At 33.1% G+C, this 16,451-nt stretch overlaps 2 protein-coding genes across 2 annotated transcripts; both read left to right on the forward strand.

The window, feature by feature from the left end:
- The first annotated feature begins 560 nt into the window (after positions 1–560).
- Positions 561–3,633, forward strand: LOC130444999 (tRNA (guanine(37)-N1)-methyltransferase). The gene is made up of 5 exons (XM_056780438.1): positions 561–646; positions 721–1,127; positions 1,199–2,086; positions 2,826–2,936; positions 3,366–3,633. The coding sequence occupies exons 2-4, from the start codon at positions 749–751 to the stop codon at positions 2,858–2,860; spliced, it is 1,302 nt and encodes a 433-aa protein (XP_056636416.1). The 5' UTR covers positions 561–646; positions 721–748; the 3' UTR covers positions 2,861–2,936; positions 3,366–3,633.
- Positions 3,634–4,128: 495 nt separating this feature from the next.
- Positions 4,129–15,661, forward strand: LOC130446007 (uncharacterized). The gene is made up of 10 exons (XM_056781970.1): positions 4,129–4,335; positions 4,389–4,649; positions 4,699–4,854; positions 6,017–6,165; positions 6,230–6,354; positions 7,194–7,428; positions 8,807–9,114; positions 10,740–10,907; positions 12,627–12,775; positions 12,828–15,661. Exons 1-10 carry the CDS (start codon positions 4,248–4,250, stop codon positions 12,980–12,982), a joined length of 1,794 nt encoding a protein of 597 aa, XP_056637948.1. The 5' UTR covers positions 4,129–4,247; the 3' UTR covers positions 12,983–15,661.
- The last annotated feature ends 790 nt before the right edge of the window (positions 15,662–16,451 follow it).

Raw genomic sequence — 16,451 nt, forward strand, 5'->3', positions numbered from 1 at the left:
CTATGTTTTATAGGACAAACAAATTTTAAGAAATCATAGAGGCCTAAACACGCACAAGCTAAGCATGCACGAAACATTATTGACGACGTTATCTGTTCTGCTTTAATAATATTGGCTCTAGTACAAGTCTCGAAAATTTCTTTATTCTTTACACATTCTTTACTTTATTAAAGAATTGTGAGGACCCATCTTAATGTAATGAAAGAAATATCGTTTTATTTTTCACCTTTTATTTCAATCTACATAAGTTGAATTGAGGCTTGGACTCTGTAAACATATATATTAGGATATAGTGAAGCATGAGATACGTTTGCTACTCCGATCTTATTAAACAAATCATAAATTATTACACAGTAGCTTCGAAATGTACTTAATAAAAGACTCAATCTCGCGTCTCATAGATGTTCTCCGAACATCAACGAGGACAATTATTAGACAATTTATTTTCAATTGAAAATACACCTATTAAAATAGTTCTATTTTATGTGTAGGGACATCCGATACTTTCTGGTTGGATAGTCTACGGATTGAGTCCATCACCACAAAGAAGAAGTAGTTTCATACGAAAAAGAAGAATTTATAGATTAAAAATTCAATAACATGATAACACGAGTTAACCTGTGAAGTTATCGTTAATTTCTAATTAGTAAGTACTATAATTTACATGTTCAGTTTATTAAACCAAAATCGTATTAAACTTTTCTCAACTCGCATTTTAAGATTTTGCAATACTTGTGAAAGAAGCATAATGAAAAATATTTTTCATCCACCCGATGATATTCGGTGTATGAAGACCTTGAATAAAGATAAAATAAAAACGACTGTTCAAGTTCATTGCCTATCAATAAATGAGAAAAATTTGCAAGGTATTGTACCTCTACTAAAAAAATATTTAATGAAAATAGAAAAGTTTAAACCAATACAACTTATTGCTGATAATAAAGTTGATATCTATTTATCGCCTGAACTAATTAAAAACTGGTCAGGGTTCCCAAATGATATTCAGTCTGCTTTGGAAAAGAATTCTGTGACAGAAAACGATCTGAAAATAAAAAATATTGAGTTGACTTATGAGAATTTTTCAGCAGAAGACTTATTACGGGCTATTCTTCCATCTGATAAGGAAGGTATGTCTTAATTGCATATGTTTGCTTATGGAGTTTGATTTGCTGCAACTGATAGTTATTTTATATTGTAGGTTTATCAAGTTTTACAAAAATTGGACACATAGTTCATGTAAACCTCAGAGAACACTTATTGCCATTTAAAAGTATAATTGGAGATATTCTTTTTGATAAAGTACAAGGCTGTAAATCTATTGTGAACAAAGTGAACATGATTGATAATACATATAGAAATTTTCATATGGAATTATTGAAAGGGGAAAATAATATGATAACAGCAGTCAAAGAAAACAACTGCACCTTCAAATTTGATTTTTCCAAAGTATATTGGAACTCTAGATTGTGCACGGAACATGAGAGAATAATAAAGAAACTGAACCAACAAGATGTTTTATTTGATGTTTTTGCTGGAGTAGGCCCATTTTCAATACCTGCTGCTAAGAAGAGATGTGTTGTTTATGCCAATGATCTAAATCCAGAGTCATACAAATGGCTCGAATACAATGCAAAAGCCAACAAGATTTCTAATGAATATTTTCAGTCATTCAATAAAGATGGAGCAGATTTTATTAAAACTGAGATCAAAAAACATTTACCAATCAATTTAGAAAATGAAAAGAACATTTTCATCACAATGAACCTTCCAGCTTTGGCTGTGAATTTTCTCGCCAATTTCGAAGGATTATTTAATCCTGATGAACTTCCAAACATTACAAAGACACCATTAATATTTCTCTATTGTTTTGTAAAAGGAGAAAATTATACAGAATTAGCAAAGGAATTAATTTTAGAAAACTTTAATTGCAATGACAGTGATATCATTGATATCTTTAGAGTAAGGACTGTAAGCTCCCTTAAAGAAATGATGAGGGTCACTATAAAGCTGACAAGAGAAATTTTAACCACTGAGAATCTTAGAAAAAGAAAGTTTGAGGATCAAGAAGATAATAATACAAAAAGAAGTATGTAATTCAATCCTTTTGCATATATTCTTATTCAGTTATACGAGCTAAGTTGCTAAATGCGAATTTTTTGCTGAGTTTTTTAGTACTGTGAGATTTGTCTGAAAAGTTTCTGATTTCAACTTAAAGCATTTATCATATAAATTGGGGAATATATTTGTCCATGAGATGAGGGATACTCACTAATATTTCAGGCATTTTGGACGTTTAATTTCTGTTTTATAATAGTATAAGTGCGTAGCTGTTGAGATTTTTCTGAAAATGGAAAAAATTGAGGCAATAAGCCCTTGCAATGATGAGGAGCTAAGACACTGTGTAGAGATAAAATCTGCGACAACCAGCGATTTTATTGAAAAAGTTCACCAAGTGGTACTGTACTGCCAGATTAAGGTTTGAGAGATAGTTAGGTACCACGTTTGAACCAAAAACAGTGGATTGCCAAGCGGCGAACCTACTCCAAAAGGAAAAGACAGTTTCATCAGTTAGACAACTGAAATTTTAATAGAAATTGTATTTTTTAACAAGTTTCTTATAATGTTAGGAATAAATTGATCTGTTGATGAATGCAGTATTGAGCAAGCATCACTGGTATCAAGTTTGACATGACTTGCAACCATTTTTATGAATAATAATTTATATATGCACTTTTTGAAAAGTTTTCAAATCACTAACGTTACATTATGTTTTATTTTATGAACAAATATATTTTCCAACAAACCCTAAGAACACAGTATTTTAGGTAAAGATGGGAAAGAACAAGAAGAGAGTAGGTAACGTTTTCAAAGTTGCTGGTGCTAAAAGTTTGAAACTTAAAGCAAAAGCGAAAGCTGTGAAGACTGATTTGAAACAGGTAAAATAATATTCACTTATTGTATTATTTGTTAAGAGATATCAACATTTATATTTAAATTTTTACACTTTTTTAAATCACTGTTTTCCCTTCCTTTTGGTTTTTGTTGCCAATGGAGAATATTGTAACATTTCTAGGGCAAAGGTTCATGGATTAAATTGTACAAGTTAATTTCACACTTAAAATTTCATTTCGATTGAGGTACCTCCAAAACATGTGATTTGAACACTTTAATTGCTTCTTCATGTGTATAAAAACGTTGACCTCGCCATTTATTTTTGATATGCGGGCACAAGAAAAAATCAGTAGGTGCCAAACAAACTAGACAACAGTGTTGCCATATCTCAAAACTTGGGTAGCAACACTCGTATTTACACTAATTTATATTGTGGTTCGAGTGTTTAACATCCTTCATATTTTATTTTTCAGATCAATATAAAAAATAAAGTAGCTGAAATAGATAAGGCATTAGAACAACTAGAAAATAAAATGAGGGTACCTGAAGTGACACCTCCAAAAAATCTTTCAAATACAAAAACGAATCTTCCATCTGCTGTAAATGAGAATTCCGCAAATACCGAAAAGAAAGCTGAAGAAGCTTTAAATAGCTTGAATAACTTTCAAATGTGAATAAGCAATTTTGTTGATAATAAGTCACTTTTATTGTAAAATATTTATTAAAAAAAGTTAAAAATAATATTTTTTGTCTAATTTGTCCCCGATTCCTGCCAAGGAGGTCTCTGAAGACGATAACTTGGTTATCGAAACGCTCATATCAGACAGTGTAATTGTGAATGGTGGTGTAAACGGTGTATTCAGTAGCAGGAAGATGATCTTATAGTGTGGTAAATTTGGGATACAATATTTGTACATGTAAACTCTGATTCTAGTATGTTATTTCAACCTAGGGAGCTAATACTCGCCGAATCGACTTAGAAAGTTCCAACACTGCTGTGAAGTTTAAGTATAACTCCTGTATATTTTTTTACTTTAGATACGGTTTTTTCAGCTATTATAAGTTTTGTTCGTGGGTTAAATTTCAAATCATTTTAGGACCAATCGCAAGCGAACTTTTAAAATTGTCGTTTACGAGTCGAAGACTTCACACCCCCCGCGGCCACATTACATCACTAGGTGCATTCCGCTAAGTACTCACGACCACTATCGTAGTCAACTGACAGTTAATAAAAACGAAGAAGATAACCTTAGGCAACACCATAAACAATGTTTAAATTTGAAAACCAGTAAATTTCATAAATTTAATATTTATTAGTACTACTTATATGGTGAATTTTGATAGTTAAAATAATAATGGCTCGTAAAAAAGAAATTGAAGAAATAAATACAATTTTAAAGGAGCTTGAGCAATTCCATTTATCTGCTGGTCCATTATACCAAAGTAAGTTATTCGAAATTTTGTCTATTTACTCTTTTATCCATTTTTCATTTTAGAAGTCAACTCTTGTAAAGCTCTTTTAAATCCAGAAAATAACGAATTAGATGTAATATATAATCTCATGGAATCGCACTCGCCAGGTTTAAGAAATAAAACTGTATATAGATATGAAAAATTATTAGCAGATGAATCAAATCCTTTCCAAAAATCGAATCAGCTAGAATTAAGCAAGGAAAGATTAACAATAAAATGTTCAACGTATCCAAAAGAGAAAAAAATACAGGAAATGTTGAATCAAATTGATGAATTTCCAAAAGGTACTTGATAAAATGTGGATTCATTCATAAGTTATTCATTTTTTTATAGAGTGGACAGTGGTACAATTGACTCCTCAGTACAACCCCATGGAAATTTGGAATGAAGATCCAGATGTATATTATACTAATGCCATCAATATTTCCATGTTTACTAGCAAAAAACCATTTCTTGTGACATGCGGTGCTCCAAGAGATCCAGTTAACGGTGAGTATATGGTGCAGATATTGAATCTTACCCCCTTAGGAATCTCCGTTATTTCAGACTCGAACTCGAGGCATTTTATTTTAATCAAGGTATTTTAAAACATACCTTAGGTATGTTTTAAAATCCTAAGTTTCTTTAAATAGTAAGGGGTGTCGTGCGCTACTTCATTTGAAAGGTATTTAAAAGGAGAACTCACAAATGTATCATGTTTAGCTTCAATCTCAAATATTTGTTTGTTGATAATGATTTATTAGTTTGAGATTCACACTTTAATTTTGAACACTCGATATAACAAAAACTATCTAATTTTTATTCTTGAATGCTTATACCGATAAATTTTTTCTAGAATTAACCATGGTTAGAACACTTTTTATGAAAATCTAGTGGGTGTGTTTTAGATTTCACTAGATGTCAAAAAACCTAGCATTTATCACTAATTTATGGTAAATAATAACAAATTAACACTTGCATGCATGAAATTTGGAAATTTCACGCTTGTTTTTGGAGAGTAAGAAAGACGAATAATTAAGTGTGCTTTTGCATATGTCATGGAAAGAATGAGTGTTTCCGAGGTTTCTCAGCAGAACACTATCATTGGCTAGAAATTATAGACTCATGTGGCCCCTTTAGGGCCTATATAATTATTTGCTAGACTAGTGTTAATTGAATGCAGAGGAAATAATGAATTTTCTCAGTGGAATACTATCATTTTGAAGAATTATACGCAAGTGTGTCCTTACTATGTCTTTATTATCATTATTCAAACACTAAATTATGAAGGCATTAACAAGGCCACACACGTTTATAATTCCTCGCTAATGATAGTGTTCTCTTGAGAAAGCTTGGAAAAAGTAATTTTTTGTGAAGAAAAGTTATTTTTACTCTCTGAAAACAAAGATCTCCGATTCCATGAAAGAAAAGGAAAAATTTGTTTTACAAAAAAATCATTGAATATTGGGAATTTAATTATGGAAGCAAGCATTCTACTTTCATTATCTATTGATTTTGCACTCTTAACTTGCATTGCCAATTTAATTAGCTTATTGTTTTTTCTACCTGCTCTGGTAACTCTAGTAATATAAAATCGAGACGATTCATTACGACAAAAATAAAATATTTCTTTATAAACTGAGTGTTTGAATTATCAATATTTATGATATAGGAGATGGGATTGAGCTATGCAATGAAATAATTTCAATATTAAAAGTGAACAAAGAAGTACTTACAAGCCATAGCAAAAAGATGTTCTCTAATTATAAAGAAAAGAATGATTACATGCATAAAGTGCAAGGTGTTGAAGATAGATTAAAGGTACAGTTACAAGAGAATTAGACCTTAAAAAAAATAAAATGGTTTAAAAAATGTTTTTTTACAGCTATTGATTAAAGACATGCAAAAAATGTGGCTGAAAGAATGGAGATGTTTGTTAACTGGTAAATATTGTGATGAAAAAATTGAATCTCAAATAAGAGATGATGTTATCAATTCTTTAAAATCTGAGTAAGCATTGAAATTTTACTATAGGAATAAAATTATTTTTAGAAGCATTGGTAGCATTCATTTGTAGATTGTTTCTGCCTAGACTTCTTTATCATGCCAGTGACAGAGGGTGGTTAGGTTTGGCATATAAGTTATGATAGGGGTGGTTACTCTAAATATGGAATTTAAAATTGTGAAAAGCAGTTGGAACTGGTTTAAGTCAATGAGATTTTCTGACCGGTGGGCTTATCAAACTTGTAAATACAATAATTTTTTTTAAACTGTTCTGAGCAAGCAAAAGCTGATAAATCTCTAAAAACTAAAATTCTAAAGAACTTATAATCATGCAATAACACACATACATTACCAAATTAAACAAAGTGCTTGACATTGTGTACCTTACGGCTCTGGATTCGAATCTAAAATGAAGCATTGATTGGTAATCGTTCCTAAATCATATTTAGTTGAAAAATATGAGCTAGAGTCGTTTCAGACTTTTGGAAGAGATCATTTGTGATCAATAAAATACCATCCTATGGTCTCGAGAACGTGAGTTATTACATAAGGAGGTCCAATGTTTATATCATCATAAGCCTTTAGTGTTTGACATAAATTGAGAATCGATGGGAACATTTAGATGCCAAAATATAATTAGAAAGATACAGCATCTGTGACTATATCAATGGACACATTATACCCTTTTACAATATTTAGATGCCCAAGTGATACCCTTATACTGATTGCTATAGTACAAATTAACCATTTCAGTAAAAATTTGTTATTATATGTAATCGTTCCAAATTGAAGAATTATTTTGAAAGTTGAATGTTGAAGATTTTCTAATAAATTATTCTTTTTAGGTTGCCCGAATTAAATATTACTCAAAAAATTGAAACGATTTTATGTTGTGTTGTAAAAAATTATTTGCATCTAAAACTCAACGAAGTCAAAAATATTGTCCAGTTTTGTTTCCCTGAAATAAAGGACAAAATTAAAATTCGCACTATTGTCAAAGTAATTCGAGGAATTGGACAAAACGTTTTTATAGAAAATGAAAAAGCCAAACGCCATCCTGTCATATTGATACTACATGATGTAAGTATTTGAAATCAATTATTACTACAAATACTACAGACCATTAAGACCCATGACTTATTTTTCTTTTCTTATCAGTCTTCTAAAGAGTTAGATATATCTGTTAATACAGATGTTAGTCCAGTTGTAGATCCCATTAAAAAAATTCCATTTAGTTAGAAAGAATGTTGTCTTTAAATGTTAGGTGAATGAATCGAGTGAATGGGTGAGTTAACTACTCATAATCAAAAAGGAAAATAAGTCACTGAGTGTTTGTTTAGACCAGTGATAACGAACCTATGACTGGCAGTAAACTGGCTAAGTCTTGAGGCGTCACCGTTGGTACTTTGTGTGTACTTTTCCGCCACCGCCTATGAGAATAAGCCCTGCTGCTAACTCATGTCATCCCCCAACTTACGCCCGGCTTATTAGGGGACCCCCGATTGAGACCATAATCTCCATGGGGTTACTCAGCATAACAGGGCCTACCGAGGGTAGGTGAGAGTGGAGTTGGGACATTTACCCCTCCATTAAAAACTGTTTAAATAAATAAAAAAATGTTACAATACCGAGGAAATGGTAACGTTTATTTCAATCCAATTGGTTGATGGATTGGCGCGAGATATAAATGAATGGAAGAAATGATTGAAGTGGAGGATTGTCTGCAGAGTCTAATGAAAATAGTGAAAAAGTTGGAGTGGAAGAAAGTGAACATGATATCGATATAGAACAAGAAGCCAAAGGTGATAGCGAAGATGAAGAAAGTTCTAACGACCAACCAGAATCTGCAAATCCACTTTTTATGGGTAAAAACAAACAAAATGGACTAAAACTTCACTTCTACGGTCAAGAACTAAAGCTGCTAACTTGGTGTTAAAAATACCAGGGCCAAAAAGAGATGCTAGAGAAATGAAAAATCACCAATCTGACTTACTGAACACTTGGTTTACACTGCCACTACACCAACTCTCACAATTACACCGTCTAACGCGCGTTAAATAGTGTGTTCAGTATGAATGTCATCAATAATTCCAGAAACTCCAACTTAGTTATAAATTTAACTTAGAAAATGTGGATGATTTGGTTTGGTGAACTGAAAATATTTTAGTGAATAGTTTAGTGTTTTGTGTGTATTAACTTTCCTTTTACTTCTATACCTTTTTACTTCTCTTCTTCTTTTCTCGGTCTCATTTCCATAAATAAACTTTTCACACACATATTGAACGATATAATATATACAAAAAGGGGTTGTTTGAAATTATATATCACATACAAAAATCAAATTATATAAAATAAACTTGACATTATTGTTTTATTATATTGGTAAAAGATAAGTTAAGAAGAAGAATGCAAATTACTATCTAACTTTATGATATCTCTGGATATTATTTGTTTTTAGAGTTTGGATTGTTTCCCTTGGGAAATGCTCGATGTATTGGAAGATCATCCGGCCTGCAGACTACCGTCTCTACACTTCCTCTATTGTTTGTTCAAAGAACACGAAAATGATATCGTCGATGGTTACAAACTAGTAAAAGATTACAATAAAGGAGCTTACGTTGTAAATCCAACCATGGATTTAAAAAATATGGAAACGAGAATGATGTCATTCTTCAATTATTGGACACCCAATTGGATCGGTAGTTCGGGATATCAACCGAGCAAAGATGAGTTTTTTGAACTATTAACATCTTGTGATATTTTTTCGTAAGTATATGCATTATGTGGCCTACTTTCCAAGCTGGTTAGTGACAAGTAAAAAATTCTACTCGCAACTTCTTCAACTTGACTGAAAAATCCGTAGCGGCGATAACCTCGAATGAAATTTCTGCCCAGCGAGTGACTGGGCAAAAAAGTCGTACGGAGCCAATTTTGGAAAATGCGGTGGATGGAGTAGCAGTTCGTATCCCAATTTGGCTATCGCAACGACGCTGACAGAAGTGAAAATGGGGCCGTTTTCTCTTCAATGCGGCATCGAATCAACTCAATAATTTGGCATAGTACAGCCCCGTGACCATTTCCTAACCTAACCTAACCAAAGAGTCGGAGTTGATAACGCCTTGTCAATCCCAGTCATCATCACTCTGGCCAATAAGAAAGTCTTCGTCTTCGGGTAAACCCCACTGTTTAAACTAGTTTTTTATGTCTAGTGTGTACCAGTGAATGCATGCCAAAACTGCTTTGAAATAGTCTCACCGTTGTGCTTTTTGTCCGGAATGAGCAAACGCCACACCCATCGCTTCGACAGATATCTCATGCCAAAAAAATCATGTAGGATATGACCCAAGCGATCCTTACAAGTGCCTAGTGTCTCAGTGGCCCATGTGGGGTGAACTAGTCTGCTATTGGGAGCCTCACCAGGTGACTGGTAGAGGAATGCCTTCCAAATGTGGGGAGCGTACAACAATTAGCATCCCAGAATCTGTCCAGATAAATAAGTCAAAGTTGACATGAAGGAAGACAACGGGATACCATATTTATCATTATTTGCTAAGGCAATAACGTGAATATATTAAACTCAAAATTTTCCGGTGATATGACTCGATTAGGCATCTGTAGAAAATATTAAAGATTCAAAATCAATCAAAATTACCATATTAAATGTTATCGCTAGCACTCTCATAAACACTATGGCTATTTTAAGTAATTAAAGCAATTTCTTAAATTTGTTAGTTATTTTGAGGTTAGAACAACGGGCTCTCACCTCACAAAAGAAGAACGTAAAGAATCAAAATTTTCAAAATATTTCATATGTCAACTCCTCAACTCCTCAACTTAAATCAAACGTTCGATTAACTAACAAAGTCAAATTACTTATTTTTCCAAATTTTTTATGAAAAAAAAAATCACCAGCACTTGTTGCACGAACTAAATTGACAGTAGTGTCATCGACCTATTAATACTTGAACTATGTTCGATTGGCCACCTTTCCAGTGTGACTATCTTACCTGTAATTACCCCATATAATTTTTTCGTTAGGGTAATCCATTTCCCTCCTTTTGTTCCATAGTTGTTTCCTTGTCACACTGTCATATTCTTTTTCTAAGTCTATAAATGTTATATGTTCCTGATGTATTTATTTCAGAGTAAGCTAAATAATTTTAACCGAACAATATTAGTACTTCCAACATGAGAGCTTGTTGTCGCGTTGGTGATATTCATAGTAAATACACTGTTTATACTACCATTACACCAACACTCACAATTACATTCACTGATGGGCGTTTCGATAACCGAATCTTCGTGAGTGTTGGAGTGTATTCAGTATGAGTGCTCAAATTACTAATAATTCATTTTAAGGTCCTTTTATTTAAAACTTAATATTATTTTAGCTACAACGGACATGGTAGTGGTAGTCATTACTTACCTATGGATAAATTTCAAAAATCTCATGTGAAAGCCGTCGTTATGCTGTTTGGATGTGGTAGCACGAAAATTGTAAGAACTGATCCTCAAGCTGATATGTTCGGACATTATTATATGTATCTCATAGCCCGTTGGTGAGTTTATCAAGTTTCAAATATATGGTATTGATTGACTTCCATAGTTTGATCAAAATTTATCCAACTCATTTTTCAAAATACATTTAACGATATATAAAAAGGTTTCTATGAAAATATCTTATTCTCTTATTTTTTATGGTGCTGAAACTAAATCTATTGTTCATAAAGCTGTATTAACTATAATTTTTCCACATTTCATGGTTAATTATTAAATTAAGAGACTAACAGTGATATGAAGGTTGTCGAAAAAGTTTCCAGGCATCATGAAGAAATAAAATATTTTTATTCCACAACATAGTCTCCTTCTAAATCTATACACCTGCTCTAACCTTTTCAATTTCAATTTAAAAGCTACCAGGTGATTTCAAGTACTTATGAAGAGAATAGAAAGAAGATGTCAATTGTATACATTTTATTAACTCCTTGGAACCATCTGGTATGCAACACCACATATTAATTTGAAAAGTTGGATCATTGTTAATATTTAGTCGTGACTTAGATTCAGCCAAGTCGTGCAAAGAAACGAAACTTGGTGTTAAAATTATATTTGAATTCAAGTGAAACAACAGTCGTCAATGGTAAATGTAAAGCACAATGATTTCAAGAGATTAAAATTTCCCGTACCTCAAAAAGTCGCTCGGAGTCAGATTTGGTGAATATGGTGGGCGATCAACCAATTCAAAACGCAATTTTAGCCATGGTGATTACGGAAGTGTCGGAAGGTGCGTTGTCCTGATGGAACAGCACTTTCTTTTTCTTCAAATGCGTTAGTTTTTTTTACTTTCTCTACCTTTTTTCACAGTCTACAGAATATGAATTGTTCACAACATAAAACTACCCCTAGGAAACGACCGTTCCTTGATGTCAGCTTTCTTTGAGGTCTAGCAAAAGGGACTAAAGTACAAAATCAAGAAATATCGTCTGATAAAATAGTACAAACTGCTGTAATGAACTGTAACGATGTGTCGTCGTTACGTGACGGTTTGACGCTAAAACTCAGGTATTAGGTTGCCTCAGGCGCCAGTTTTTTATCGTAGTATGCTCAACTTGATCCGGGAAGTGTCAGTGAAGAAGATAAAATACTCCAAGCATCAATATGGTGATGATGAATACGCTGAAGCCACAGATTTTACTTGTCCTTCTGGATTGGTAAGCTGAGTATTCACTGCGTGTGTCCCTTATGAAACTTTTGACTTATGGGGTCGTATAAGAAAGCGAAACAACGATTGAACACAATTTTCTTTATTTAAAATTAAAAAATACATCAATATATAAAAAAGCTAAGTTGGGGAAGACAACGATATAAGAAGTGTAAACCCTACGGTTACTACCTAATACCTGCCAAGTGCACTTCCCTCATTAGCACCTGGACTTCTTTCCTGAAAATTTAGGAGCAGTCTCCGATGAACATGTGGATAGGTTCCATGAAGACATCGCTAAGATGGAGAAGAGATTTTCAGGGAAATGGAAGTGATTTCTTGGAAAAAGGAAAAAAGGAAAACAAGCACCAAATTATGCCACATATCTTTATCATTTATAACTTTTTCCAGCTCCTAGCGTTGCAGAGCAAAAAGGTGTCGCGTTCATTTTTGAATTGGCCGCATTTATAATCAAAGTGCACCCTTGTGGGACCAACTGAAACGAGATTTTTATGGTCTACCTTGTATATTTATAAAATGTAAATACAATATATAATATAATCATATTTTTTTTCAGTCCATGTGTGGTTGGAATGTTATGGGAGGTAGCTGATAAATCTACAGATGTTCTCAGTACCGATTTTATGAGTTTTTGGATCCCTTCGGATGCCGCCAAACATTGGAAGTACATAGATAAACAGCAATGGCAACGAGGTGGCGAAACAGGTACATTCTCTATTCGGAAGTTTATTTTTCATTAAAATTATTTTTTTTATAGTTTTTTCGAAAAATTTGCCAATCTTCGACGACGACAATACATGGGAACCGGATTTATTACGCGCACTTATTTTAGCGAAGAAAAATTTGCCTAGCATAATGACCAAAGCAGCTTGTGTAGTCAGAGGTTTACCGGTTAAGATAAACAAATTTTGATATAATATTTATGATATGCTACTTTGAAAAGATGTCTTTTTAAAATACAGTAACAAAATTTTGGTTGGATATGTGCTACGCCCAAACTTCGAAAACGGTCATAAAGCGAAAAACAAAAAAACGTCCGCAACGCGTTCTGGACGGTGCCGAACGATCAAATACCGATATGTCATAGTTTTTCGCTTTGTGTCCGTTATTGTTGACCATGACGCGTCGTGGGCAATGCTAAAACGGCCATGAAGCGTTCTGGATGATTTAGAAAGTTCATAAACTGTCCATGCTTATTTCCACATGAAACTTTTTTTACAGAATAGAAAAATAATTCGCAGGAAGATAAAGGTATTTACTTGTTCGTAAGCACTATTATTGTGGCATTTCGAATGGCACAACACCTCATTGGCTCTACAGTTTCATTTTTTTTGTATTACAATAACGCTCACAATTTCACATGACAAATTCTTGTTATGAACCAGACGAAAGAGCTGAAGTTTTCCCCAAATTTAATGAACAATCTGGAACATCCGATGCGTCTATAAAATTTGAATTAGTTAAATACTCCCAGGGACCAGCCACCTTCTGTCGACGTCTGGAACTTGTGACTACGACATTTTAACTGATCCCAGCAGGATATTGTTCTAGCTTGCTTCTGCATTCCCGCTCTAGCAGTTTCGCGTTAATCTCTGATTGCATCACGTCGGCAGTTCCATACGGCTTCTTCGATTTCAATCCTTCATATATAGGTACCTATTTTAAAGCTGAGTGGTTGGGTAATACGAAAATCTTCGCAAATGGAACATGCTGCCACAGTGGATACTACATTTATTACATCTTCTTTCCCTTTCAGGTCTTTTTCGATTATGATCCTTTCCAAGATTTTCTACAAATTTTCTTCCCTTTCTTTAGATTCATATGTTTCCAGAAAATAATCTGCTATTTTGATTCTTTGCCATGTTACCAAACGTGGCCTCGTAAGGACTTCTAATCCCTTTGTGCAAGCCACGATGTTTTTTAACACTGAATAAACCATTGTTTGGTATCATTGTCAAGCATCCATGCTACAAACATATCTTTGATGTCCTGATTAGATCGTCCTACTGATCCTTGGTTCATTGAGTAGCGGGGTTTACCATGTACAAGTTTGAAGCTTGGCTACAGATTCTTTAACTTATTAGAAAATTCCCTTCCGTTGTCACTTTACAAAATGAAGGGAGCACCGAACGTGCTGCATTTAGATACGACTTCATCAGCAGTTGTCTTTTCGATATTAATTAACTACTCGACATCTCGAATTCATGTGATTTCATAGGATTCGTGCAACTACTAGAGCTTTTGTATTGATCTTCTTCTTTCCCTGACATTGTAGATAGATAAATAGATCTGTATAGCTACTCTTGTAACATTGCGGTATTTTTTGTTGATTTCAGCCTCTATAACTAAAAACAAACTTCAAGTGGGTAGTAGAAAGCGCGCGGCGAAAGAATGCGCACCCTCGTCAACAAAAGTAAAGTAACTTTATGATAGCCTTGAAGACATTTTAGGACTTTTTATCGAAAAAGGAATAGACTCGTATCTAGTAACGATAAAATTTTTGAAAACTGAAAATGCACTAAATTTGGATTTTAATAAAAAAGAATTACTTCGTGTGGCGCAAAATTGGGACTTCTGACAACACTGTCGATGTCACTGTTCATGCCTCCACGCCTAAAACCCCCAGGTACCAAATTTTGTGAACGCAACATAAGCGGTTCTCAAGATATTCCAAATTTGCGATTCTTTTTATTAATTCTGTATTGCTCAGCAAGCTTTTGGTGGGGTGACATGTGAATATTATGAAAAATTTTCAAAATAGCAAAGAAAAAACGCAATAATGAATAATTACATCAATATTTCATAAAAATAGCTTTTAAATAACATCGTTTGTATCCAGTTGCCATAGGAGCAGCTTCAATAATGCCTACACTTTACAGTGATTTCGAAAGTTTCCATCCTGTGTTCCTTTGGGTTTTGCACTTATCTTTTCATATTCCCCAATTGTTATATCATACCTCTTAAGTCTACTATATTGTTTGGCCTACAAGGGCATTTTGCTTTCTTTCAAGCAGTTCACTTCTCGGTCAATCTCTTCATACCATTCCTTCGTAAAGTAATTTTTTATGTTATCAACGATATTTCAAAGTTTTTCATTAAACACCTCCTCTCGTATTATCGTTTTCAGTTAAAATAATAGCGACTTCGCTCATTAACATAGACATAACTTCACTCGAAGGCAGTCGGATATATGCTGATAAGTATAAACAAGAAAGATCGGTTTAAGAGCTCTATAAATCATCCCGATTGCGTCTTAGTCAACAACAGCGATCTCAAATTGAAAAATTATGTCATTTTGGTATTTGGTTGTTCGGCACCGCCCAGAACGCGTTGCGGTCGTTTTTTTTTCGATCAATGAGCGTAACATATAAAGTAGATGGACCTGCGATTTTAAATTATATATTTTCAATGTTACCAACTGTACAGTATAAATTTTTTGAATATATAAATCCGCTGGTTCATCTAATACACATAATCACCAAAATTTTGTTACTTGTTTCCATACTTCTATTTCACACTTTATATAAATATTTTAAGTTTCTCTGTTTACAAAATATATTTCTGATTCTCAATAATAATTATATTTTTCTATTCCTTCTTTTTATTATTTTGTTTTTCAAATTCTGGTTATTATAAGTAATTTGTTGTTTTACATAATACATTGCTCAAGATAATTAGAGGGTACAAAAAATAAGTCTTAATAGTTTTATTAATATTATGTCTTAAAATCTAACAACGTTTGTTTGAAAGAATGTTTCATGTGAAAGTTTTTCTTCTTATTTACCTTTATCGATATCCCATCAGGTTTCCTGTCTGTTTCGTACGTTTTCCGCTATTATATTTTTCGTTTCACTAACATTTCCGGTGTAAAATTTGTTGAACATAACCTCAATTATAACATTTTGTCGTTTGAATGTGATTTGTGTTGAATGGAGTACAATTCCTAGTAAGAAATGGATTTGTCTGGATAAGTATGAGAAATATGTTTGTATAAAAGTGTCCACAATTTATCCAGACAAAAGTGCATCACTTAATTCAACATATTATACGGGGTGCCTCGCAAAGAACCATCAAAGAGCAGGGACGTATAGGAGATCACAAATATGTAGATTGGGGACAATTTACCTCTATACCACATTCCACCCCGGAAAAGTTATAGGTCCCAAAATTTTTCTCAAAAAGAATCGTAATTAAACTTTAATAAAGTTAACGCCATTTGGCTGCCGTTTTAGAAACCGAAAAATATTTTCCATCATTTTTTTCTTGGACATTTCATCTCATTACAATAATTTTAGAAATAGGATCGAGGGCCCTTTTTAATTAGCCAACTAGTATGATTATCTCTTGTAATGAAGTTTGATTTCATGTGGTAGGTAATTTT

The sequence above is a fragment of the Diorhabda sublineata genome, chromosome 6 (assembly GCF_026230105.1).
Source record: "Diorhabda sublineata isolate icDioSubl1.1 chromosome 6, icDioSubl1.1, whole genome shotgun sequence".
NCBI classification, from domain to species: domain Eukaryota; kingdom Metazoa; phylum Arthropoda; class Insecta; order Coleoptera; family Chrysomelidae; genus Diorhabda; species Diorhabda sublineata.

Coding starts and splice junctions, on each gene's coding strand:
- LOC130444999 (XM_056780438.1), top strand. CDS start 749: ATGAAAAATATTTTTCATCCACCCGATGATATTCGGTGTATGAAGACC. Junction 1,128..1,198: donor TCTTCCATCTGATAAGGAAG/GTATGTCTTAAT, acceptor TTTATATTGTAG/GTTTATCAAGTTTTACAAAA. Junction 2,087..2,825: donor AGATAATAATACAAAAAGAA/GTATGTAATTCA, acceptor ACAGTATTTTAG/GTAAAGATGGGAAAGAACAA.
- LOC130446007 (XM_056781970.1), top strand. CDS start 4,248: ATGGCTCGTAAAAAAGAAATTGAAGAAATAAATACAATTTTAAAGGAG. Junction 4,650..4,698: donor AATTGATGAATTTCCAAAAG/GTACTTGATAAA, acceptor ATTTTTTTATAG/AGTGGACAGTGGTACAATTG. Junction 4,855..6,016: donor TCCAAGAGATCCAGTTAACG/GTGAGTATATGG, acceptor TTTATGATATAG/GAGATGGGATTGAGCTATGC.